General features: G+C 40.4%; 2 protein-coding genes and 1 long non-coding RNA gene across 3 annotated transcripts; all 3 read right to left on the bottom strand.

Moving 5' to 3' along the window:
- Positions 1 to 10,125: 10,125 nt before the first annotated feature.
- Positions 10,126 to 20,584, bottom strand: LOC130105925 (B-cell receptor CD22-like). The gene is made up of 8 exons (XM_056272113.1): positions 20,465 to 20,584; positions 13,205 to 13,271; positions 12,766 to 13,110; positions 12,416 to 12,667; positions 12,074 to 12,328; positions 11,410 to 11,664; positions 11,066 to 11,314; positions 10,126 to 10,211 (listed from the first exon to the last, which is right to left on the bottom strand). Exons 1-8 carry the CDS (start codon positions 20,582 to 20,584, stop codon positions 10,126 to 10,128), a joined length of 1,629 nt encoding a protein of 542 aa, XP_056128088.1.
- A 2,472-nt stretch (positions 20,585 to 23,056) lies between these two features.
- LOC130105888 (uncharacterized) lies at positions 23,057 to 23,521 on the bottom strand. The gene is made up of 3 exons (XR_008809675.1): positions 23,475 to 23,521; positions 23,291 to 23,368; positions 23,057 to 23,120 (listed from the first exon to the last, which is right to left on the bottom strand). It is a non-coding gene; the product is annotated as an uncharacterized LOC130105888 (long non-coding RNA).
- Positions 23,522 to 23,524: 3 nt separating this feature from the next.
- On the bottom strand, positions 23,525 to 25,352 carry LOC130105924 (B-cell receptor CD22-like). The gene is made up of 6 exons (XM_056272112.1): positions 24,968 to 25,352; positions 24,621 to 24,869; positions 24,275 to 24,529; positions 23,931 to 24,179; positions 23,659 to 23,677; positions 23,525 to 23,552 (listed from the first exon to the last, which is right to left on the bottom strand). Exons 1-6 carry the CDS (start codon positions 25,350 to 25,352, stop codon positions 23,525 to 23,527), a joined length of 1,185 nt encoding a protein of 394 aa, XP_056128087.1.
- Positions 25,353 to 27,965: the final 2,613 nt, after the last annotated feature.

The following is a 27,965-nucleotide window of genomic DNA, read 5'->3' as shown; positions in this document are numbered from 1 at the left end:
TCTCCAGAGCAAATACAGAGCGGTGACTCTCTCAATGATTGCTCGATCAACATCAGCCATCTTGCAAACAGACAACCGTCTAGCACTTGCCCCTCCCACAATAAGCGAATTTTGCCTTGAACACGCGTCTATTTCGCTTCAAACGCTCGCTTTATACACACGTCCTATTCACTTTGGATGTTTCTTCATTGGCAGCTCCCAAGCAACTCCATAGCAACCAAACAGAGTACCCTAGCAACCGTTTAGCATGACCTATATCTCTGCATCAGAACATCATATAGAGATGGGGGTTGGCTCGTTTGTTTTGGTTGGGAAACAGTCTGTAAACATCACCATGGTAACTGTGTAACCACTCTCTAGCAACCGTTTAGAGCCACCTAGCAACCATATTGCAACATATAGAAGCAATATTTCAGCTCAACAACATCGTACAGACATGGTTGTTGGCTCGTATGCAATCATGTACAACATTGTAGCAACTATCCTAGCAACCGAGTGCCGAGTTTTGCCACTGCAAGCACCCACTCACATTTTCTTCAGGAAATGTACATTCTAGTTATATCTTTTTTCTTTTTTGGCTGCTGTGATAGTGTCAAACACATTTGCTTATGTGGGAGGCAGGTCAAGTGCATAATGATAAACATCTGTGTCTTGTTGCAGTAATTGCAGTAATTGTCATGGAGCGACTGGAGAAAAGCCACTGGGAAACTGGGAGATTCTGAGAGAGAGTGGACTGAGGACTCGTGCACTGTGTCTGTTCCAAGCCCATAGTGGACTTTATGCTACTTTGATCTACAGAGAAGTTTATGGAAGCACAGAGATCACATGTTTGTTTTTGGTTAATTTTAAACTAATAATAACACTAGCCTCAGTCAGCCGACCCTGTCCTCTTCCTTCCTTAACATCAAACTTTGCTAAAGTGTCATACTGTTCTTGGACCTACAGATGGAGACACTAGCTCAACATAAACCCCCTGTATCTTGACTATAGCTGCGCATGCACACGTACAAGTGTGTGGATCACCTAATGTAGCATCAGTGACCTCATCTTCTTTTTCTTATGAAAATTGAGCACCATCTGTTTAGAGATTGAACAGAGAACTAAAAGAGAAATACGCTATAGTTCTTAGCTTAAAGTCAAACAGAAATCAATACAATACTTTATTTATGGAAGAAAATAACAGCAACCATCATTTTTGCACTGCATGAGTACGGAACTGTCCAACGTCTTTCACCGTCCCCTTTTGATTGACAGCAGCTTTCATTATTTAGTCAGCCTGTATTATACAGTTATCTGTTGTTAAAAGATTAAAGTTGATTTTATCATGAGTTTTAAGGTGTTTGTCACCAACATACAAAACACTGCTAGAGAAAACATTGTGCTATTAAACCATACAGTTACTGAGACACAGCCCTGTGACAACTAGCCCCAACCAACCTCCCATAAATCCTCCACACTTAAGATATTTAACAGAACAGTTATAAAATCATGCTCTTACCCGTTTCACCAACACCCTTGACCAGTGACAGCACTACAAATGATCAGGCTGAAACCAGTATAGGCGTTTTTACACTCTGAATGACATGTGATTAACACATTAGATTATAATATGAGCTTATGACACCTCAACTAGTGCAGATCGAGCAGAGGAAGAGTTCTAACAGACAACTAAGGCGTAAACATTAAACTGAGAGATACCTTATATCAGTCCATGTTTTCAAACTTGGCAATATCTATATTTAATCAGTTGCATATTGACAAGGAAACTGTTCTTAGGAAACAGAGAAAATAATTGCGTGAATAACTTCATTTGCATTTGCAGACCAACTATCCTAGCTTGTAAAACACTGAAAGGTATTGCAGTAGCAGTTGCGTCAAAACACTGCCAACTGTGCATTTGATAAACCACCAATTTACTGATTTATTAATAGCAACCTGAAGTGTTAAATAAACAGAATTTATTCATCTAAATGTTTTTATCATGAGAACTTCTAAGCATTTTTTTTTTGTCAGCGGCCTTGTTCTTCCTGAAAGCATCACGTCTCTAAAAATACCGTTTCCTCATTAGTGAGTAAGACTTCAGCATCACAGTGTGATCACGTGACCTTCATAAGCGATGGAGAGACGCTGAGGGACGTCACACCCAAGAGGAAGAGGAAATCAGTCCTGTCAGAGTAACGATTGAGGCCTTTTCACATTTGGCGGCTCTAGTAATGGCTCTAGCCTTTTAAATAAAAGATCCAAACTGGTAATCATGTCACTGAAGCTGCTGTTAGAAGCTCATATTTCCATAGAAACAGTTCTGAGATGCACGGTCAGGACTAGGGATGGGAATCGAAAACCGGTTCCACTCGAGAACCGGTTCTAAATTTTACGATCCATCGATATTGTATGCCCTCGACGTTAACGAGTCCTCTTATCGATGCTCCTGCTCTGTCCCTTTTGTCCTTTATCAAGCACCATAGCACCGCGTCCAAAGCTAATCTTTGTCCTGCAAAGTCTTATTTGATCAGTGAGTAAAATTGTCTCTCTCTGGTAATGTAGATGAACCGCTGCGCTTGTGACAGGGCGCATGTTAAACTGATCGAGCAGAGAGAGAGAGAGAGAGAGAGAGAGAGAGAGCGAGAGAGCCTCGGTCGCGCGCACGCACTCTCTCTCTTCGGAGCAAGGCGAAAGTAGGCTTCACCGTCTCAAAACTAAGCGCTGTCTTCCTCTCTCCCTCGCACATATTAATCAAAATAAACGACACGATGGTAAGGTAGGGAGACTAAAGTTTTTTGTGGAGCATTCGGAGATTTGTTTTTCCTGAATTGCCGCTGGGTGTGAATTGTGCTAAAATACGTTGCCTTATCTTCTCTGAAAAGTGTTCCGCACATTCAGCTGACATAATCACACTTCAAATAAACGAAAAAAACGATCCAGTGATGAAATGTTTTCTGTGATGACACACATCTTGTGGGATGTCCCAACTGCCGGGATTATCACACAACGAGCACACGTCCGATAATGACACGTCCAATTCGCGAACTAATTACTCATTTGAACCGATTCGTTTTAATGAATGGTTAAAACAACTGATCTTTCCAACACTGAACTCACGGGGCGTTTAATCGGTGTATAACTAATCGGTAACACTTTACAATAAGGTTCCATTTATTACATAAAAAGTACAGTTTGCTTAGTCAAGTGTAAGCTTTAAAACAAATAAAACAACTTGTTTTTTCCCCCGAAAAAGACTACTTTTTCCCTCACAGTGCTATCAGGAATCGATAAGAGAATCGTTAAAGAATTGGATCGATAAGCAGAATCGTTAGTGGCATTGATATTGATAAAATCTTATCAATTCCCATCCCTAGTCAGGACTGCACAGGCGAATTGGCTGGACAAACCTGAAATGAGCGCTCTTTTTAACACTATCTGAGCATCAGAAAGAAATTATGGATCATGTCAAATTTTAATGCTCATTTGAAATTATTATTAAAATGTGACTTTGGCCAGTGGTTCCTTTTCAAAATGGAATTCGCACTGCATGATGAGACGCTTATGGGGAACGCCTCAGTGTGACTGGTATCTGAAGCAACTGTCAAATTATGACAATCTTATTGGCCAGCGACACCCTATGACATCAAGTGCGACCAGTAAGTATATAAGCGGTGTCTAGGGAACATGTCAGCCTTTTTTCGTCTTCATGGACTGATTGTGTTTAAAGCACTGTATGAATCAGGTAAAAACAACGCATGAGAAAAACTTGAAGCAGTGTGCCGACCCGTGGCCAAGGTTTTTGACCCACGGTGACACACATGACTTGTACGTGTGTTGTCTGGGCAAATAGCACACCCACGCAGTTCTTGAGGATAGTTCATGCAGTTCCCTTTAAGGATGCTACACTCTTGTTTGTCCGTCTTCTCTAGGGAAGAGCATTCATTCATTCATTTAATTTTCTTTATTTATTAAACAATTTTAAACACAACCGTAGGTTAAGTGCTGTACAGAAAGTTAAAATAATGTAAACATAATATGCAAGAAACCAGATTGAAAAGTTTCATAAATGTGATTAGAACTCATGACAGCTTGTAACTGAATTGGACAAGCATCTGTGCCCCGTGGCTCGGGTCCCACTCACGCCCTCTATGCAGCATCCGGTGCATCCTCTGGCTCAGCGGACAGAGCCGTTCTGGCACCATGCCAAGAAGCGCAGGAGATGTTGGTTGAGGCCGAAGAGGACGAGTCATCTGAGCTCTCGCGACCTCCCTGCCCCGCTTATGAGGAGCTGTTGGGGGTTGGTAGATTGATGGCGGCGATGGTGGCAACGGAGAGGCACCTGTGGGTGATCTTGCTGGGTCAGTGTCATTGTGGGTTTTGGGTATTTTAGTATTGTCGGGTGTAAGAACCTTTAAAATAACTGAAATCATTTGTCAAAATTATATGGAACTGTACTGATATTAAACTGTACTGATATGGAACAGTGTGTGTCCCTGAATATAATTGCACACCTAAGAACATTCGTATACCAATCAGATTCAAGCATTCAACAGCCCCGTAGTATAAACTAATTTATTGAATGAAAGATTAATTCAAAATGTTAAATATTAAAAGTTACACTTGTATTCCTACACTAAGCACAGGTTTACAGTGACACAAACAACAACAACAACAACAATACAATTAATACATAATTAGCATTAACTATAAGCAATTAAAATCAAACAAGTCACAATGCATGAAGCAACAATATATTTTCATGATAACTTCTACTTGTATCCATTGTCACATTTTCTCCAATATTTTCAAAATACTCTAAATAGTAAATAGTAAATCCTCATAAGACACTCCTGTCAATCATCCAAGGCTCCACCCACACAGTCACATGAAGACTGTAATGTTTTGGTGTGTGCCATCGTCCACTACGGCATATTCCTGTTAGCCTGAGACAAAAATTTGATCCATTTACCAAGTTCAACCATTTTGAAATGTTTAAAAGGCACACTCAAAGTCTGTCTGCAGTGTCAAGAGAAGACTGTACATTTAATAGCACAAGACTCTATTGACTGACAATGAGAAAAGCTGGACACTCACGGTAAGATTCTCATAAATTGTTACATTCTCATACAGAGGGATGGTCATTTTAGGAGCGTTGGTGCAAGGATGAACAGCCTTAATGGGAGAGAGATAGAAGAAAACATGAGAACCAGGAGAAAAAGTAAAACAAAGTTTTGGAATTAGCGTAGGCTCAAAGAAAATTAAGTAAACGTGTCCCCACATTCTCATACACAGACAGTCAGATAGATAGTCAAATAGATAGATAGATAGATAGATAGATAGATAGATAGATAGATAGATAGATAGATAGATAGATAGATAGATAGATAGATAGATAGATAGATAGTCGGACGGACAGATGGACAGATAGATAGATAGATAGACAGATAGACAGACAGATAGACAGACAGACAGATAGACAGACAGACAGATAGACAGACAGATAGACAGACAGACAGACAGACAGACAGACAGATAGACAGACAGACAGACAGACAGATAGACAGACAGACAGACAGACAGACAGATAGACAGACAGATAGACAGACAGACAGATAGACAGACAGACAGATAGACAGACAGATAGATAGACAGGCAGACAGTCAGATAGATAGATGGATGGATAGACAGACAGGAGGCGCCCCGAACAAAACGACTACAGAAGGACCAGCACGTTCGGTTGGAAGCTCCACCGGCTGCGGCGTGTCAGAGGAGTGAGGGGCCCACGGGGACTGGTTACAGACCGGGGAAGCATCAACAACATTTGTCAAGAGGAAAGGCTGATAGATTGGGTTTTGTCTCTATCTAGTGGGTATTTTTACTTACTGGAAGGTTTTCATACAGAGACGAGTCCAGTTCGGGTTTACAATCATCAAGTTGAGCAGCCTTTATAAAGACAAAGTAAAAACAGGAGTGTGTTATTTAATTTCCCATATACTAAGTCAATATAGATATTTTGACACTGACATTGAGCGTTTAATTTATTTTGGCTAAAGGTGAAGAGAGTTTAGTCTTTTGTAGGAAACACTTACCGTTACATTCCCATACACAGGATCACTCAATTTAACATCATGAGCGTTGCCTCTGTCATGATCAGGTCGGGGATGATTCATCTTTACCATTAAGAGAAAATAAATAACGTCTATAAACAACTCACTAGAAAAAGTCACTGCTACATTCAGACTTTCAATCTTTTAGATACCAATTAATTTACCTGATCAGTAAACTTCTGACCATTTTTCTCACCTGAGACTCCTGTGTGTCATTTCTCTTTTTCATCCACCTGGTTCTCCTTTAAAGACGGTGATTTGACACAATTACAACCAATCAGATTCAGACATTATTTGATGTTTAATACACAGATATGATTTGAACTAATGATATTTCTCTATAGGACATTGCACTGTCCTTTTGAATGTGATGAAATCTGGTCTATCTTCAGGATTTATGTCAGTAATGATGTGAGCTTCAGATTTCCTCATTCAATAATGTCTCGGTTACATATAGTAACCCTCGTTCCCCGAGGGAGGGAACGGAGGCGTACGTCGTGACCGACTGATAGGAACTAAACAAGCCAATACACATTGGCGTGCAATCATTTGCATCAGCTGCGCAGCCTCGCAGTGCGGGGTATATAACGAGCAGCTGGTGTGATTGCACTTCAGTTTTTTGCAGCGTGCCAGCGCCTATTGGAGGATGCAACGCCTCTCGTGCTTGGTAAGCCAAGGCGATGGCATCCACTATCCAGTGGGCCATCCTCTGCTTGGAGACAGCCTTTCCCTTCTGCTGGCCTCCGTAACAGACAAGAGGTGGTCTGAAGTCCTGATGCTTTTTCAAAATTAGTTAATGAGGCCCTTTTAAAATAATTTTTTAACATAAACATTAAGTGCTTATTTTTTAAGCAACAAAATGTCCATCTTCATCTTTATTGTCGAAGATACAATGCAATCTTCATATTTATAATGGACCTTCACCATAACAACTGTGATTTGTGTGGTGCTGGTGACAGGAACGAGCTATTTAATCTTTATTTTATTAGTTCATGACGTCTCACTGAATTCACTACTATAAAGTACTTGCATGTAATTATAAGGGTACAATATGTAAAGTTTGGGGAATAAAGGGGTAACAACCAGGAGAATTAAAACATTATTTATACTGTAAGTATTATAGAACTAAGGGGTACTTATTCTACTATTATAACACAACAATCTTACTTTTTTTCATGTTTCAAGGCAAGTAAAGCTAAAACGATGTTCCATGTAAGTGGTGCTTGTTGCCCTCTTGTACATAGATATGTACCCTGTAATTTTTAAAAAGCCTATACAATATATTGATTCACCATTAAGGTACGCAGTGTATGTGTTCTCGCTAAATTGCTCCCAATTATAAGATTGTTATGTCATAATAGTAGAATAAGTTCCCCTTAGTTCTATAATACTTACAGTATCAATTATTTTTTAATTCTCCTGGTTGTTACCCCTTTATTCCCCAAACTTTACCCACTAAGCAAAAGGATGTCCAAAAGACGTCTTTTTAAAGTCTTTGTCACAAAAGTCGGACGTTGAAAAGACGTCCACTGAGGAGCCAGAGTTAAAGCTTTTATGACATCTTTTTTTGACGTGTTCTGCACGTCCGATATAGACGTTCATGGACCCTTCGTACAAGGTTAAAAACTAGTTCAAATGTGGTCATTGTGGACATATTTTTTACATCATTTATGGTCTCATTTAGACATAATTACTTTGACTATTGCTGTCAGATGATCTTAGTGAGAATTAGCAGAGGTTTAGATGTTGATATTTGTTTCATTTGAAGTGTCACCATTGTGGTGATCAGTGTTTGCTTTAGTTGGGCTCTTGGTCCCCTTTATTTTTATTTTAACTTTTCTTCGGCTGCTGTAACTATGTGTTTGTAAAACACAGTTGATGTTGCAAAGAAAGCCAAGAATATGTAAGAGCAGGTGTTATCAGCTTCATGTTGATGTTGAAGAAACCGTCACAAAACAAGTATCTAATGTTGTCAGATACTTTGGCATTTCTAGTCGCCTATCTTGTGGAACTACAATATTGGCACCAATAGCATTTATAATATCACTTATTTAGAGGTGGATAAAAATTATGTGCATACGATGTTTAGAGCAAATGTATCATGTCACAAACGGACATCAAGATTTTGCATATGATTCACAACAATGGTGACAAAAAAAAATCGTCATGCTGCAATGCATGATGGGTAGCTTTCATAGTTCAAAACTCATTATTGCTTCCCAAGATTTTTTTTTTTGATTGTCACCGTTGTTGTGATTCATATCCAAAATCTTGATGTCTGTGTGTGACTACATTATGCATTTTCTCAAAACAATATTTTTTATTCTATTAGCACCAATATTGCAGTTCCATAAGGTTGGTGGTTATGAATGCCAAATATAAAAACAATTTCAAACTCAACATTTGATGCTTGTTTTGTGATGATAATGTCATCATCAACATTGAGCTGATAACACCCGATGTTACTTTTTCTTAGCTTTCTCTGTCACAATAATTGTGTAATACTAACATACAGTTGCAGCAGCCAAAGAAACGTTAAAGTAAAAATTAGGGCCGGGACTTTAACGCGTTAATTAAGATGAATTAATTACAGACTTTAACGCGTTAATTACACAAATTATTTTAATCACACTTAGTTTTGCACCGCGGAACGTTTCTCACTGGATGAGTTTCGGCGGACCGATTATACTGGCGCACCAACTAGCGTTCATGACGAAGAAGCTGACGAGATCGCTTTGGTTGGCCGGTGGATGGGAAATTTTGTTATAAAAAGCGAATGGATGGAAGCGTCGATAAGAGCATGGTTGTGTGCAAGCTATGCAACAAGGAATTCGCTATTGCTATTATGGTGTGTTCACACCGAACGCGAATAGAGAGTCAAATACGCGTCTATCGCGTCTAGTTAGACGCTTGAACATTCGCTCGAGTCCACATTTTTCAACTTGCGCGGAAGACATTCGCGGCAAACGCGTCGCCCAATTCGCGTCATTCGCAACACCCGGCGCGACTGATACGTCTATTCGCGTCTTTGCATTGACTTTGTATGTAATCTACTCGCGCAAATAATTAAATTCACGTTCGGTGTGAACACACCATTAGTGTAGTGTAGCAATATGCTATTATTTTGCTACACTTAATGGCAAAAATTGCACTGGTCTGCTGGACTTGGTTGAACAAAAATAAACTATTTTGTTGCTTAAGCTTATGTATTCAGTCATTATTCAATAGTATACTAAAAATCCATGTGAAAAAAAAATACTTCTCAGTGTTCTCAGGTCAAATATGTATGCAATTAAAATGCGATTAATTTCGATTAATTAATTACAAAGCCTCTAATTAATTAGATTAATTTTTTTAATCGAGTCCCGGCCCTAGTAAAAATAGAGGGGACCAAGAGCCCAACTAAAGCAAACACTGATCACCACAATGGTGACACTTCAAATGAAACAAATATCAACATCTAAACCAGTGGTTCTGAGGATCTAAATCAGGTGTGTTAAATAAGGGAGACATACACAATATGCAGAGCGGGGGGTCGCGAGGACTGGAGTTGAGAACCACTGATCTAAATCTCTGCTAATTCTCACTAAGATCATCTGACAGCAATAGTCAAAGTAATTATGTCTAAATGAGAGCATAAATGATGTAAAAAAATATGTCCACAATGACCACATTTGAACTAGTTTTTAACCTTGTACGAAGGGTCCATGAACGTCTATATCGGACGTGCAGAACACGTCAAAAAAAGACGTCATAAAAACTTTCATTCTGGCTCCTCAGTGGACGTCTTTTCAACGTCCGACTTTTGTGACAAAGACGTTGAAAAGACGTCTTTTGGACATAGTTTTGCTTAGTGGGATATTGTTCCCTTATACTTACATGTAAGTACTTTATAGGTACACTATAATTACAGAAAGTTACACTGTAAAATCGCTTTACTTACACAGAACTTTCCGGGCTGTAATCTAAAGCGTTACCCAACTTTCTTATTCAGTCATTCATTCACACACACTACAAAGTACCATAGACACACATCTTACCAAATCACTAACATCGTAATGATCACTGCAGCTCCACAAACCCCTCCAATGGATATGTATAATATCACCAGACGTCCTGCAACTGAGGCAAAAGAGAAAAATATCTCAACAGATAAGAGCTGCACGATTAATCGTTAAAAGATAGCGATCTTGATTCAAAGCCAGATGTGCTTGTGCTAGTTCCATCACAAAAACAACGCATGCGACGGTCGATAAATGTGTCTTGACTTGAGAAGAAACTAAGCAGAGCAGAATGAGTGAGGCAGAGCAAAGCGCAAGTAGGTCTGATGATAAGAACCCTGACTTTGTTTTTGTAACGAAAAGAGGATTTTTTTGATGTGGGCTTTTTTCGGTTTCAAACCAGATGATGCTGCTCAGCAAACCATACATTGCAAGCAATGTTTAGCCATCGTTTCTGCACCGAAGGGTAACACCACCAATCTGTTAAATCATCTGAAATGTCATCACATACTACAGTATGAGATGGTTAAAAACAAAACTGCTCAATCACAGTACCAGCGGCCAGACGAAACAAAAGTCTATAAAAGCAATGCTATTCAACGCAACCCAAAAATGTTGATAGGCTAGTGTTTCTTGCTAAGAATCTTTAATAGGTCTAGCCTGGCATAATACCTTTGAATGTTGTCAATGTTTAATTGTCTTCTTTTATTTATTTAAACATTACATTATTTTTGTTTACTGCATTTGTTTAAATGAGTATTATGTCTTATTTTGTTTCTATCTTGTTTGGTAACCTAATGTTCAGGGTTTGTAGATCTTTGAAATAATAAAGCTTTTCAGAATCGTGAGAGAATCGTGATCTTTATTCCAACCAAATAAATTGTGATTCTCATTTTAGCCAGAAACGTACAGCTCTAGAACAGATTCATTTGAATCACTTCAGAAAGAGTAATGTAAGTATATGAGCCGCTCTACCTTTGACAGTGACAGTTACAGCGTCTGATCTCTGAGATCCATGTTGATTGTGAGCCTGACAGTAGAAGCGTCCACTCTGTAGTGCACTGAAACTCTGTCCAGATCCAACAGCTGAGGTTTCATTCTCCTTAAACCAGCTGAAGTGCAGAGCAGGAGGGTTTGAGTCACTGATGCAGTTCAGAGTCACTGAATCTCCCTCCACTATTACACCAGATCCACGCATCAACACTGAGACGCTCCTGGGACGGTCTAAAATAGACAAAAGAAAGTGTATATTCATGTTTTGCAATTGTAAATCCTTTAATTTGCTGGTTACTACAGAAACTGAACCATCATTAACTCACACATGACATTTAAAGTCACAGCATTAGAGTATTTCTCTCCATGTTCATTGATGGACTTGCACTTGTATTCTCCACTGTCATCAGAGCTGATCTTTGAGATGCTGTAGATTCTTCCAGATCTTACAATCGTTCCTCCTTTAAACCAGTGGATTTCTTCAGGAGGGTTTGAGTCACTGATGCAGTTCAGAGTCACTGAATCTCCCTCCACTATTACACCAGATGGACTGATGGACACTGAGACACTCCTGGGTGCATCTAAAACAGAAAACAAAACGGTAAAATCTTTTTTTTTCTGTTCTATGCCGTGTTTTCCCCAAAGCATTGTAAGGTAGATTGTACAAATCACTGGTACCAATGGTCTCTACGATCGACTTAAGGCCTGTTAAATCCAACACAAATCTTGCATGAAAATTCAGTCTGATTTTGCATGCAATATGTCTTTTAAGATTGATGTTGAATAAAAAGGCAGATGTGCTGATTGAAATGCAAACTCACTTATTGACAATAGGTGGTGCTTACAGAAAAGAAGAAATAAGAAATAACTCTGATCTGGTACCAAAAGCACAAACTTTTATCTTAGTGTGAACAAAATCTTCAGACTCACAATGCTTCAGAGAAACACTGCCCTATTTATACTACAGTTACCGAACCATCATTTACTCACACATGATGTTTAAAGTCACAGCATCAGAGTATTTCTCTCCATGTTTATTGATGGACTTGCACTTGTATTCTCCACTGTCATCAGAGCTGATCTTTGAGATGCTGTAGATTCTTCCAGATCCTACAATCGTTCCTCCTTTAAACCAGCGGATTTCTGCAGGAGGGTTTGAGTCACTGATGCAGTTCAGAGTCACTGAATCTCCCTCCACTATTACACCAGATGGACTGATGGACACTGAGACACTCCTGGGGGGGTCTAAAAGGGACAAAAATTAAAACCTTAAATAATCTAATTCAAACACAATCTCTTAATTTTGAAAAGAACAAATTAATCTGCACTCACACATGACATTGAGCTGAACATCAGGAGAGACAGGAGTATGTCCGTCTACAGCACAGCTATATCTGCCTGAATCCTCTCTTCTGACTGACTGCAGCAGGAGTTCATTGTTTCTGTCTCTTCTTCTCTCAGTTAATGGCTGTGAGTTTCTGTACCAGATGAATGTTGCTCTGTCAGTCAGAGCGCAGCTGCTTTTACATGTCAGACTGACTGAATCTCCCTCTGTCACTCTCTCAGGAGACTCCACCTGAAGATCTGAACACAACACACACATTATATCTAGTGCTGCTGTCACACACTGATTATTATTCAACATAATGCACATAAGAAGAGATAAACCTCATCAAAGTCACCTGTGACAGTAAGAGTCACTCCTGGATTACCAGTCCATTTTCCATAAGGTTTATCAGTGATGAATCTGAAAGAGTACATGTGTGAATCCTTCAGTGTCACATGACTCAGTCTGACGTTGCAGTTCTGCTGTTTATCTCCCAGATACTGAAGCCTCTGACTGTATTCAGGGTCATTAGACAGATCTGGACACTCATCACCCCTTGCAGGCTCATTGGTCCAGAACACTTTCGTGATCTGATGTCCAGTAGGGTATGTATAAGTGCATGTCATTATCACTGTTGAGTCGTTTAGTGCACAGATGTGTGAAGGACTGTAACTCACACCCCAATCATCACTAGAAACCCCTGAAACACAGAATTCACCTTGAACAATTTAGCAGCATAAAAAATGCCGTATCCAATTTATCTTTAGTGTTTCTGAAGTGTTGCACTGACTAACCGTGAATCATGAGAAGAACGATCAGAGGAAGAGGACGAGCCATTCTGAGTGATGTCACTATCAACACCTACAACAAATGTACAGTGGCTTATTTTTCAACTTTAACTCTTGTCGTTTCTGTCTCATTTTTACACATTACGTTTTTCATATTTCCTCAGTGCATTAAATGTTTCATCAAATATATATTATGTGTCTGTGGCGTATTAAATATGGAGTCATCTCATCTTTAACAAGGCTTATCAAGCAGAATCACTGAAGGAAACTGACTTCAGCCACAGTCTTAGATGAACTCCACTGAAGAGAAAAGAAGACATTACATCTGAAGATCTCAGCAGAGGAGGATTAAACAACTCCACAAACAGCATTACCAGCTTCACTTATTACTAACCAGACTGACTTTATTTCTGTCAGACGTCTACAGAAGGTTTATTGAGAATTAACAGAGGTTTAACTCTGTGTTTCATTTGAAGTCACCATAACAGTGATCAGTGTTTCCATTAGTTGGGCTCTTAACTCTTATTAGTGGGTGGCAAAGGCAAGGCACTCACTTATTGCTCAAACTTATTCCACTTTTTATTCGGCGCTACTCCTCCCGCAGTTTTTGTCACAGACCCATGAATGAGGTGTCAAAACATGCGGCCTATTGAGGAGAGGTGTGCTATGACTTTTATAAGCGATCGGGGGTACGATGTTTGCCCCCGGGGCGAAAAAGCGGCCGAAAAATCCCATAGACTTAACATTGTGATGAACTTTGAGGAGTCACAGCTCAGAGCAATGATTTCGCAGAAATGTGTGATTTAGCATATTGGAAGTGGCTGGCAGGCTCTGTAATGCTGCGTTCACACCAAATGCGAATTGAGCGTCTGGAGCGAGTGATTTCCATGTCAAGTCAATGTAAAGACACGTTTACGCGCATCTGGAGGTCCTGCGGCACGATAGACGCGTTTATCGCGGCGCGATTTCGCATCCAGTACGCGCGAAAGAGGCGAATATTTGGAGCTTTTTGTGCATTCATGCGTTTGAAGCGAATTCGCGTCTGACGCCCGAGTTAAAGAATCTGAACTTTGGCGTCTGTTCGCGCCGCGTTAACCAATCAGGAGCTTGGTTGCTGCTGTCACGTGGTGAAGTGACAAACTGGGTACGCCTCCGGAGGGTCTGGTGGACCCAAGTACGGCGACAATGACAATGACCCCTACGCCACTGTTCTGCTCTCTAAAGCAAATACAGAGCGGTGACTCTTTTGCTCGATCAACATCAGCCATCTTGCAAACAGACAACCGTCTAGCACTTGCCCCTCCCACAATAAGCAAATTTTGCCTTGAAGGCGCGTCTGTTTCGCTTCAAATGCTCGCTTTATTTATTGAAATTTATTGAAAAGATTTCTGGTACAGGATATACTATCCTCTATTCCAGACTCTAAAAAACACAACAAATATATATTTACATGTAAATTCACATTTTAACATTTTATAAAAACACATCAATTTCATAATTGAAGTTTTTTTTTTTTTTACAATCATAAATCAATGACATAAAATTAATTACATTAGTTACTGACAAGCTTTATAATTATACATAACACCTTTTGGTGTTATGTATAATTTATACACACGTCCTATTCACTTTGGACGTTTCTTCATTGGCAGCTCCCAAGCAACTCCATAGCAACCAAACAGAGTACCCTAGCAACCGTTTAGCATGACCTCTATCTCTGCATCAGAACATCATATAGAGATGGGGGTTGGCTCGTTTGTTTCGGTTGGGAAACAGTCTGTAAACATCACCATGGTAACTGTGTAACCACTCTCTAGCAACCGTTTAGAGCCACCTAGCAACCATATTGCAACATATAGAAGCCATATTTCAGCTCCACAACATCGTACAGACATGGTTGTTGGCTCGTATGCAATCATGTACAACATTGTAGCAACTATCCTAGCAACCGAGTGCCGAGTTTTGCCACTGCAAGCACCCACTCACATTTTCTTCAGGAAATGTACATTCTAGTTATATCTTTTTTTCTTTTTTGGCTGCTGTGATAGTGTCAAACACATTTGTTTATGTGGGAGGCAGGTCAAGTGCATAATGATAAACATCTGTGTCTTGTTGCAGTAATTGCAGTAATTGGCATGGAGCGACTGGATAAAAGCCACTGGGAAACTGGGAGATTCTGAGAGAGAGTGGACTGAGGACTCGTGCACTGTGTCTGTTCCAAGCCCATAGTGGACTTTATGCTACTTTGATCTACAGAGAAGTTTATGGAAACGCAGAGATCACGTGTTTGTTTTTGGTTAATTTTAAACTAATAATAACACTAGCCTCAGTCAGCTGACCCTGTCCTCTTCCTTCCTTATCATCAAACTTTGCTAAAGTGTCATACTGTTCTTGGACCTACAGATGGAGACACTAGCTCAACATAAACCCCCTGTATCTTGACTATAGCTGCGCATGCACACGTACAAGTTTGTGGATCACCTAATGTAGCATCAGTGACCTCATCTTCTTTTTCTTATGAAAATTGAGCACCATCTGTTTAGAGATTGAACATAGAACTAAAAGAGAAATACGCTATAGTTCTTAGCTTAAAGTCAAACAGAAATCAATAAAATACTTTATTTATTTATCACCGTCCCCTTTTGATTGAGAGCAGCTTTCATTATCTAGTCAGCCTGTATTATACAGTTATCTGTTGTTAAAAGATTAAAGTTGATTTTATAATGAGTTTTAAGGTGTTTGTCACCAACATACAAAACACTGCTAGAGAAAACATTGTGCTATTGGACTTTTGATTTTGAACCATACAGTTACTGAGACACAGCCCTGTGACAACTAGCCCCAACCAACCTCCCATAAATCCCTCCACACTTAAGATATTTAACAGAACAGTTATAAAATCATGCTCTTACCCGTTTCACCAACACCCTTGACCAGTGACAGCACTACAAATGATCAGGATGAAACCAGTGTTGGCTTTTTCACACCCTGAGTGACACGTGATTAACACCTTATATTAAAATATGAGCTCATGACACCTCAACTAGTGCAGATCGAGCAGAGGAAGAGTTTTAACAGACAACATTAGACTAATGCATAAACATTAAACGGAGAGATGCTTTAATTCAGTCCATGTTTTCAAACTTGGGAATATCTATATTTAATCAGTTGCAAATAGACAAGGAACCTGTTCTTAGGAAACAGAGAAAATAAATGCTTGAATAACTTTACTTAATTTGCATATGCAGACCAACAATCCTAGCTTGTAAAACACTGGAAGGTATTGCAGTAGCAGTGGCGTCAACAAACACATTTTATCACTAGCATTGCCAAGTGTGCATTTGATAAACCTCCAATTTACTGATTTATTAATAGCAACCTGAAGTGTTCTAAATCTAAATGTTTTTATCATGACAACTTCTAAGCATTTTTTTTGTCAGCGGCCTTGTTCTTCCTGAAAGCATCACGTCTCTAAAAATACCGTTTCCTCTTTAGTGAGTAAGACTTCAGCATCACAGTGTGATCACGTGACCTTCATAAGCGATGGAGAGACGCTGAGGGACGTCACACCCAAGAGGAAGAGGAAATCAGTCCTGTCAGAGTAACGGTTGAGGCCTTTTCACATTTGGTGGCTCTAGAAGGGAAAACTGTGTTCTTGATGCTGACCGTGGTCCACTTGCCCCTTATGAAACTCAATGCGCTAGAAATCTGGGCTTTCTGTTCGATCATAACCTAAAATTTGATAAACAGATCAGTACTGTTGTAAGATCGTGCTTTTTTCATCTTCGCCAACTTTCTAAAGTGAAAACTTTTTTAACCAAGAGTAACTTCCAAACAGTGATCCATGCTTTTGTTACATCACGTTTAGACTATTGTAATTCTCTTTATGTTGGTGTCTCTCAGTCTTCCCTCTCCCGTCTACAGCTAGTGCAGAACACAGCTGCTAGACTTCTCACTGGGACCCGTAAGTACGAGTCGATCACCCCGGTTTTATCATCACTGCACTGGCTACCTGTCAACTTTAGAATTGATTTTAAAATTGTATTATTTGTTTATAAAGCACTCAACAATTTGGCCCCTCAGTACCTCACTGATCTACTTCGCCCATACACTCCCTCTAGAAGTCTGAGATCTAGCGATCAATGTCTACTCATCGTGCCTAGATCTAGACTTAAAAAGCGAGGTGATCGCGCCTTCGCAACTGCGGGCCCTAAACATTGGAACAGCCAACCTCATAACATTAGATTAGCCTCGTCTGTTTCCTCCTTTAAATCTTCTTTAAAGACATATTTATTTTCCTTGGCCTTTAATACTGCTTAATTTTGGTAATTATGGTTTATCTATTGTTGTGTTTTCCTTTATTGGTAGTTTTTATTATTATTTTGTTTTATTCCGTCCTGTACGGCACTTTGGTCAGCCTTGGTTGTTTTTAAATGTGCCTTATAAATAAATATTGTATTGTATTGTATTGTAGTAATGGCTCTAGCCTTTTAAATAAAAGATCCAAATTGGTAATCATGTCACTGAAGCTGCTGTTAGAAGCTCATATTTCCATAGAAACAGTTCTGAGATGCACGGTCAGGACTGCACAGGACAATTGGCTGGACAAACCTGAAATGAGCGCTCTTTTTAACGCTATCTGAGCATCAGAAAAAAAGATGGATCATGTCAAATTTTAATGCTCATTTGAAATTATTATTAAAATGTGACTTTGGCCAGTGGTTCCCTTTAAAAATGGAATTCGCACTGCATGATGAGACGCTTATGGGGAACGCCTCAGTGTGACTGGCAGGGGTGTAGTACCACATTTTGGGCCCTGGGTACAAAACATCTTGCTGGGCCCCTCGCAACGGACTTTTGACTTGAGCTCGGCGACTTCTCGAACGGGGTGGGGGGGGGTTGGTTAAAGACGGCGACGGACTTTTTGACTACTCGGTACCCCTTTTCCCACCGCTACCACGCCCCTGGTGACTGGTATCTGAAGCAACTGTCAAATCATGACAATCTTATTGGCTAGCGACAGCCTATGACATGCTAGTGCGACCTATATAAGGGGTGCCTAGGAAACATGTCAGCCTTTTTTCGTCTTCATGGACTGATTGTGTTTAAAGCACTGTACGAATCAGGTAAAAACAATGCATGAGAAACACTTGAAGCAGTGTGCCGACCCGTGGCCAAGGTTTTTGACACACGGTGACACAACAGGGCGGTGCGAGATTATTTAAAAATCAAGATTAATAATTTAAATTCAACTCTATCTTTTACGGGCAACCACTGCAGAGAAATCAAGGCAGGAGAGATGTGCTGAAATTTATACGTTCCAGTCAGAAGCCAGGCTGCTGCATTTTGGACCAATTGCAAAAGCGATTGATATCATAATGAAGAGAATTGCAATAGTCTAAACGAGAGATTACGAACGCATGAATTCATTTTTCGAAGTTCTTCTTAGATAGATACCTTTTGACTTTAGCCAGGCGAAGAAGACGAAACTCTACCTCTCATTGCAGCCTGATGATCCGACGTTTGCTGCTCGCATCTCAGCCTGCCTGACACACATTTCTTGCTGGACGAAGGACCACCACGTAAACTAAACCTTGCGAAGACAGAGCTGCTTGTGGTCTCAGCCAACCCAACACTACACCACAACTTTTCCATCCAGCTAGGCTCATCATCCATAACCCCATCAAGGTCAGCCAGGAACCTTTGAAGTTGGGATTGGTAACGCTTTAGATTACAGCCTGGAAAGTACTGCGTAATTAAAGCGATTTTACAGCGTAATCTTCGGTAATTATAGTGTACCTATAACGTACTTACAATATAAGTATAAGGGAACAATATTTTAAGTTTGGGGAATAAAGGGGTAACATATAAAAATATTTATACTGTAAGTATTATAGAACTAAGGGGTACTTATTCTACTTTTATGATATAACAGTCTTACATTTGGGAGCAATTTAGCAAGAACATAGGCTACCTTTTTGGAAATAATGGTGAACCAGTACATACTGTATGCTTTTTAAAAATTGCAGGGTACATCTATGCATTTATAAAGTAATCTTTTTAACAAAAGCGCACTGAAAACGAAAACTATTGCAACTTTTGCTTAAATATTGGGGAAAGAAATTTGTTTCATGTAGTGGTACTTGTTACCCTCTTGTTTCATGTAGTTACAGGGTAAGTGTGACATTGCGGTCTGTAAATTAAAGTGGTGCTTGTTACCCTCTTGTTCCATGTAGTTACAGGGTAAGTGTGACATTGCGGGCTGTAAATTAAAGTGGTGCTTGTTACCCTCTTGTTCCATGTAGTTACAGGGTAAGTACAATAAAAATGCTTACACAATCTTATATCACTGACTCGGAAACCTTTATTTATTATACAAGCACCACTTACCCTGTAACCACATGAAACCAGATATATTTCCCAGTATATAAAAAAAAATGCAATAGTCTTAGCTTTTCTTGCATTGAAACATGTTAGCCCAAACATCTGCACTTTTGCTATAAAAAAAAATAATATATATATATATATATATATATTTTATAAATGCATAGAGATGTACCCATTTTTAAAAAGCCTATACAGTATTAGGCTATGTATTGCCTTGGTACACAATTATTACAAAAAGGTACGCAGTGTATGTTCTCGCTAAATTGCTCCCAAATGTAAGATTGTTGTATCATAATAGTAGAATAAGTACCCCTTAGTTCTATAATACTTACAGTATAAATATTTGTTTATTTCTCCTGGTGGTTACCCCTTTATTTCCCAAACTTTACAAATTGTTCCCGTATACTTACATGTAAGTACTTTATAGGTACACTATAATTACAGAAAGTTACACTGTAAATTCCTCTTAATTACACAGTACTTTCCGGGCTGTAATCTAAAGCGTTACCATCATTTCACAGACTACATTGCTAGAACGGTCCTACAGATTTGCCATATACAACATTAGGAGGATCAGGCCCTTCCTATCAGAGCTACACAACTCCCTGTCCAAGCGCTTGTTCTATCCAGACTGGACTATTGTAATGGTCTCCTGGCTGGTCTTCCAGCATCACTGTCAAACCTCTGTAACTGATCGTGAATGCTGCAGCCAGAGTAGTCTTTAACAAGCCGAAGAGACACACGTAACTCCTCTCCTCATTAAACTGCACTGGTTGCCAGTTGCCGCTCGCATTAAATTCAAGTCACTGACGTTTGCCTACAGAACAACCACTGGCTCTGCACCCGTTTACCTAAACTCTTTACTTCAGACTTACGTACCATCCAGAAACTTGGGCTCTGCAAGTTAACGTTGTCTTGTGGTGCCATCTCAAAGAGGCACAAAATCTCTTTCTCTGACCTTCTTCTGGTCTGTTCCTCAACCAGAGCTGCTGAATCCATGGCCATTTACAAGAAACAGACGCCTCTTTTACGGCAACACTTGATCCATTAATACTAACTTTCTCTTCTACTCTATATCTAATTATAAAAAATAAAAATAAAGTACATGTACTGTGTTAGATTAAACTGGTAAGGGTCGTGGCACTTGCATATTGTTGTCATATTGTTAGTTTAACTGCTTCTATTGTTCTCATTTGTAAGTCACTTTGGATAAAAGCGTCGGCTAAATGATTAATGTAAATGAAAAAAAAAAACACGACTTAACCAATCCATTTATCTGCTTGTCAAACTTTAGGCCATAATTTAGGCCCTTCATTTTTCACAGATGGGGGTAACCCATTGGGTTAAGTAACCAAGGTTGTGAATTGGCACTAAAAGCATCACTAGGTCCAAACAGAATCACTTTAGTTTTACTTTCATTTACAGTGAGGAGATTTTTTTGTAAGCCATAATTTAAGTTCCTGAATGCACTCATACAGAGCTCCTAATGCATTTTTATCATTAGCTTTAAAAGTAAGGTACCAACTGAGCATCATCAACATATAAGTGGAAAGAGATTGCGTATTTTTGGAAAAACAGGAATGGGAGCAAGAATGGAGCCCTGAGGAACACCACAAGTCAGAGGAGCGGTGGAGGAGGTATTTTGTCCAATACGAATGGAAATTGTACAATTTGTTAAAAAGGACCGGAACCATTCAAGAGAAGTATCTCTAACTCCAACACAATTGTTTGAAAGAGAAATTAATAAATTGTGATCAACCAAATCAAGATCTAGTAAGATCAAAGCAACAGCATTTCCAAGAAGTCATTAAACACTTTTAAAAGGGCAGATTCTGTACTATGTAATTTCCTGAAACCAGATTGAAAAGTTTCATAAATGTGATTAGAACTCATGACAGCTTGTAACTGAATTGGACAAGCATCTGTGCCCCGTGGCTCGGGTCCCTCTCACGCCCTCTATGCAGCATCCGGTGCATCCTCTGGCTCAGCGGACAGAGCCGTTCTGGCACCATGCCAAGAAGCGCAGGAGGTGTTGGTTGAGGCCGAAGAGGAAGAGTCATCTGAGCTCTCGCGACCTCCCTGCCCCGCTTATGAGGAGCTGTTGGGGGTTATGGAGCGCGCCTCAGGCAGGCTGCAACGGTCTTGGGAGCGCTAGGGAAGAGACCACAGATTGCAGATTGGACAACTGGTTCCTTCCGGACATAACCCAACTCCAGTGAACCTTCCATTCCTTCCCAATCTCCATACTGAGATCACGTGGACAAGGAAGAAATCGTATTCTGCCCGGATCCACCAACATAGACATGCAAATTATGCAAATGTCTTGGGGATGCAGGAGCATGGATACATGGCGATGCCCCCAATCGACGAGACGTTTGTGATCTTGAAAGCTCCATATGTGGCAGCAGGTCAGGCTGTTGCTTCACTCCACGATAGTGCTTCAGTCTTACCAAGCCGATCGGCTGAAGTAGTTGGATCAGGGTAAGGGTCTTTCCCCTGATGCGATATCAGAGATCTGGCTCTCTGCACCACCAAGCAGACCGCCGCCATGGTTGGTAGATTAATGGCAGCGATGGTGGCAATGGAGAGGCACCTGTGGGTGATCTTGCTGGGTCAGTGTCATTGTGCACAGCAAAATCCCCAGTGTTAAATTAACACTCCTGGTGTACATATATGGGTCTACAACTACAGGGTGTTAAAAATTAACACTGAAGCAGTGTTGGAGTTAATTAGATAATTAAGTGATTATTTAAGTGATGATTGGCCATTAGTGGTGACACCTAATGTTAATAAGAAGAATCAATGAAAGAAAGAGAAACAAGAACAGAAAAAAAGAGAAACACAATAACTACTGACTTCGAGCCATTACACATTATTGCACTTATTATTACCAGTTTGACTTTATTTATGTCATATCTACAAACAGTCTTATTTAGATTTACAGAAGTTTAGATGGTGATGTTTTATGGAATGTTTCATTTTATGTCACCATCATGGTGATCAGTGTTTGATTTAGTTGGACATTTGACCCTTTACTTTTCAATATTAGTTTGCATCTGGCTGCTCCAACTCTGTGTTCATAAAGCACATTTGTTGTGGCAAGAGAAACTATGACCTGGGCTGCGTTTCCCAAAAGCATCGTAAGTATAATTTTATTGTATAGACCATTTGTTGATATTGTTCTACAATCAAGTTAGGCTTAAGACGCTTTTGGTTGCGTTTTGATTGGTGACTCCCATCATGCACTGCAACATGAAGCATTTGTGTGTGTGTGAATGCTAATTAATAAATAATTAGCATTAACTATAAGCAATTATAATCAAACAATGCATAAAGCAACAATATATTTTCATGATAACTTCTACTTGTATCCATTGTCACATTTTCTCCAATATTTTCAAAATACTCTAAATAGTAAATAGTAAATCCTCATAAGACACTCCTGTCAATCATCCAAGGCTCCACCCACACAGTCACATGAAGACTGTAATGTTTTGGTGTGTGCCATCGTCCACTACGGCATATTCCTGTTAGCCTGAGACAAAAATGAGCCAAAAATTAGATCCATTTACCAAGTTCAACCATTTTGAAATGTTTAAAAGGCACACTCAAAGTCTGTCTGCAGTGGTGTCAAGAGAAGACTGTACATTTAATAGCACAAGACTAATCTCTATTGACTGACAATGAGAAAAGCTGGACACTCACGGTAAGATTCTCATAAATTGTTACATTCTCATACAGAGGGATGGTCATTTTAGGAGCGTTGATGCAAGGATGAACGGCCTTAATGGAAGAGAGATAGAAGAAAACATGAGAACCAGGAGAAAAAGTAAAACAAAACTAGTTTTTGAATTAGCGTAGGCTCAAAAGAAAAAGAAAAAAAACGTACCACCACATTCTCATACACATATGAAATCAGCCTATTTTCAGACTTCACGATTATGCCATCAGAATTGTTTGTGGTGGACTGAGAGGAAAAAAACAGAAAGAAATGTGAGAAATCCAGTTGCGATCAGTTCATGTTCAGTGGCAAACCCTGTATTTGAGCCCATATGGTACTGAAACAGACTGACCTTGGACTGCAGTTTCTTCCTGCTCGAAAAGAATACATATTATATTAACACAACATAATATTAAACTACATAACTAAATAAAAAAAGTAAATTCAGACTCTTACCAGGTTAGTAACACAATGATGACAGTAGCTACAACTCCACAAAGTGATGCTACAATTGCAGTATGATATATCCTCCAATATTTCACTGGGACAAGAGGAAAGATAAAGATAAACTGATCAGTTTACCGCCATTTAAAAAGAGTAATGTAAGTATATGAGCCGCTCTACCTTTTACAGTGACAGTTACAGCGTCTGATCTCTGAGATCCATGTTGATTGTGAGCCTGACAGTAGAAGCGTCCACTCTGTAGTGCACTGAAACTCTGTCCAGATCCAACAGTTGAGGTTTCATTCTCCTTAAACCAGCTGAAGTTCAGAGCAGGAGGGTTTGAGTCACTGGTGCAGTTCAGAGTCACTGAATCTCCCTCCACTATTACACCAGATCCACGCATCAACACTGAGACGCTCCTGGGTGGGTCTAAAACAGACAAAAGAAAGTGTATATTCATGTTTTGCGATTGTAAATCCATTAATTTGCTGGTTACTACAGAAACTGAACCATCATTAACTCACACATGACATTTAAAGTCACAGCATTAGAGTATTTCTCTCCATGTTCATAGATGGACTTGCACTTGTATTCTCCACTGTCATCAGAGCTGATCTTTGAGATGCTGTAGATTCTTCCAGATCTTACAATCTTTCTTCCTTTAAACCAGCGGATTTCTGCAGGAGGGTTTGAGTCACTGATGCACTTCAGGGTCACTGAATCTCCCTCCACTATTACACCAGATGGACTAACCACTATAAAAGTATTCTTTGGTGGGTCTGAGCACAAAGTAGTAAACATCTTCATTAAGCATCCTTATTTATTACATTACATGCATTACAAAATATTAAAGAATTATGCAATACTCACACATGACATAGAGCTGAACAGCAGGAGAGACGTGAGTGTGTCCGTCTACAGCACAGCTATATCTGCCTGAATCCTCTCTTCTGACTGACTGCAGCAGGAGTTCATTGTTTCTGTCTCTTCTCTCAGTTAATGGCTGTGAGTTTCTGTACCAGATGAATGTTGCTCTGTCAGTCAGAGCGCAGCTGCTTTTACATGTCAGACTGACTGAATCTCCCTCTGTCACTCTCTCAGGAGACTCCACCTGAAGATCTGAACACAACACACACATTATATCTAGTGCTGCTGTCATACACTGATTATTATTCAACATAATGCACAGAAGAAGAGATGAACTTCACCAAAGTCACCTGTGACAGTAAGATTCACTCCTGGAACACCAGTCCATTTTACATCAGGTTTATCAGTGATGAATCTGAAATAGTACATGTGTGAATCCTTTAGTGTCACATGACTCAGTCTGACGGTGCAGTTCTGCTGTTTATCTCCCAGATACTGAAGCCTCTGACTGTATTCAGTGTCATTAGACAGATCTGGATACTCTCCATGATATTTTACCAGTGTTTTGGTCCAGAACACTTTCTTGATCTGATATCCAGTAGGGTATGTATAAGTGCATCTCATTATCACTGTTGAGTCCTTTAGTGCACAGATGTGTGAAGGACTGTAACTCACACCCCAATCATCACTAGAAACCCCTGAAACACAGAATTCATCATAAGCACAGTATATCATCAAAATGTGTTGTGTAATTTGATAGGTATTTTATCCTTAATAAATGCTTGAAATATGCAACATACATCAATGCAAAATGAGTGTCTGCAGAGTGAACAGTTGCAGTGACTCACCGTGAATCATGAGCAGAAAGATCAAAATAAGAGTAGCCATTCTGTCTGACATCACCATATAACAACACCTACAACAAATGTACAGGAGATTTTCAAAATGATATTTTTTGGTATTTTGTAATTAACTGTAATTTGAACCGTCTCCTACAGTGGATAGAAATCCCCTGTGAGTTTAGAATAGGGGCGTCTAGACAAGTTTGGACACCCACCTGTATCTATTACAGTTTTTCTCAATCGCTTTGGCTCAATTCTCAAATTCTCAGTATTTTTTTTTTTTCAAAACAATAGGTTCAGATCTCTGAACAATAACATTTGAATTTATTATTGATTTTAGAAAATTGCATGTGTTTTGACAGATGTGTGGAAAAGAGTAAGTACAACTGTCTACAATTTGCACAGTAACTAAATGCAGTTAATTCTCATTGAAACTCTTCACAACTTCTAAACATTCATTCATCGTGTGAGCCATGACTTGCAAAATTATTCATTCAGTTATCAAAATCTGTCAGACATGCATGTCTATTCCATAAATACCTATGACATGGAAATTTTGTAATATATGCCAAATTGGCAAATGGCCTGCCATTTTAATTATATAGGAATCACAAACTTACCAATCAACCAATAAAGTTACAGTATAGGCTATATAGGGTTTTCCCAGTAATGTTTAATTGTTGAGATCTGTAAAAAGCTCAGTGAGATAGACAAGAGCATTCAGCTACAAAACGTCTCGGGTTATGACTATAACCCTTGTTCCCTGAGAAGGGAACGAGACACTGTGTCGTAAGATCGACACTTTGGGGACGCTCCCTTAGCGTGCGCATCTGAAGTATGAATGAAACTAATCCAATCCTGATTGGTGTTGCGTCGTGACGTAACATGTGACGGCATAACCGGATGCATAAAAGTGACACTGATACAAACACACACTAGCCTCGCGATGAAGCAAGACGCTCTAAGGCCTCGAGGGGCGTGGCAGGACGACGCAGTGTCTCGTTCCCTTCTCAGGGAACAAGGGTTATAGTCATAACCCAAGACGTTCCCTTTTGAGGGAACTCGAACTGCGTCGTAAGATCGACACTTTGGGGAACGAATGCCCACTAGGCCATGCACCGAAGACAGGCCTGCCCCGGAGTGAAACTGATTCAGGCACTCAGCTAGGACGAGAGCACATGTGCGCCAGGCGTACTAGGGAGGTGCAGACTATAGAACCTAACAAAAGTGTGTGGGGTAGCCCAACCGGCTGCCTCACAGATCTCCTGGATGGGAACTCCCGAAAGGAGGGCCCTAGAGGACGCCATGCCTCTAGTAGAATGAGCCCTAACGGCTAAAGGTGATGGCAAATTGCGCACCTTGTAAGCCGAGGTAATAGCCTGAACAATCCAATTACTAATAGTTTGCTTGGATGCCGGGAGTCCCTTCTTAGGTGACCCAAAACACACAAATAGTTGGTCCGACCTCCTCCAAGAAGAGGACCTCTTGAGGTACACGCTCAAAGCTCTGATGGGGCAGAGCAAATGAAGCTTCTCTTCTTCTGCCGACACATGAGGTGGAGGATGGAATGCCTGAAGGACCGTGGACCGAGCCGTATTCGTAGGAACCTTGGGCACATAGCCCGGACTCGGGTGCAAAAAGGCATTAACTCTGCCAGGGGCAAACTCCAAGCAAGCTGGTGTCACTGCCAGGGCTTGGAGATCTCCCACCCTCTTAAGAGAGGTAATAGCTAAGAGAAATACCATTTTTAGCGTAAGATCCTTAGGCGAAGCCGACTGCAGAGGTTCGAAAGGGGGCCATGGATAACCCTTCGAGAAACACCGCCAGGTCCCAGGCAGGAACCCTGGACCTGGTCGTCGGTCTCATCCTCCATGAAATTATCTCTGAAAACCATACTCGGGCCGGCCACAACGGGGCTATCAGAAGAAGACTGATGCCCTCCTGACGGACCCTCTACAGGACTCCCGGGAGCAGAGCGATCGGGGGAAAAGCATACAGGCGTAGCCTCGGCCAGGCCCAGTGGGGCTGGATGTGTGAGGGAGAACCAAAATGGACAGTGGGACGTCTCTCGAGACGCAAAGAGATCCACTTCCATTGGTCCAAACCTCTCCCAAATCAACTTCACCACATCTGGGTGAAGTCTCCATTCCCCGGGCCTCAGCCCCTGCCTCGACAGGATGTCTGCTCCCTGATTCTGAACCCCCAGAATATACATTGCTCTGATAGAAAATATTTTCCCTTGGGACCAAAGGATTATCTGATGCGCCAATCTGTATAGAGGGCGTGATCTGAGTCCCCCTTGTCGGTTCAGATAAGCTACCACTGATGTATTGTCCGATCGTATCAGGACATGGTATCCTTTGATGTCTGGGAGGAAGCTCCTCAGAGCCCTGAACACAGCCAACATCTCCAGGCAATTTATATGCCAAGAATGATGATGGTCCTGCCACAGACCCCTGGCAAAGCGGCCTTCCATGACCGCGCCCCAACCCGTGAGGGAGGCATC

Source organism: Rhinichthys klamathensis, unplaced genomic scaffold, assembly GCF_029890125.1.
Source record: "Rhinichthys klamathensis goyatoka isolate OS25496 unplaced genomic scaffold, OSU_Roscu_1.1 h1tg000330l_1, whole genome shotgun sequence".
Classification (NCBI taxonomy): Eukaryota; Metazoa; Chordata; class Actinopteri; order Cypriniformes; family Leuciscidae; genus Rhinichthys; species Rhinichthys klamathensis.
The sequence above is the reverse complement of the archived record's forward strand: the minus strand, read 5'-3'. Positions and strand labels throughout refer to the sequence as shown.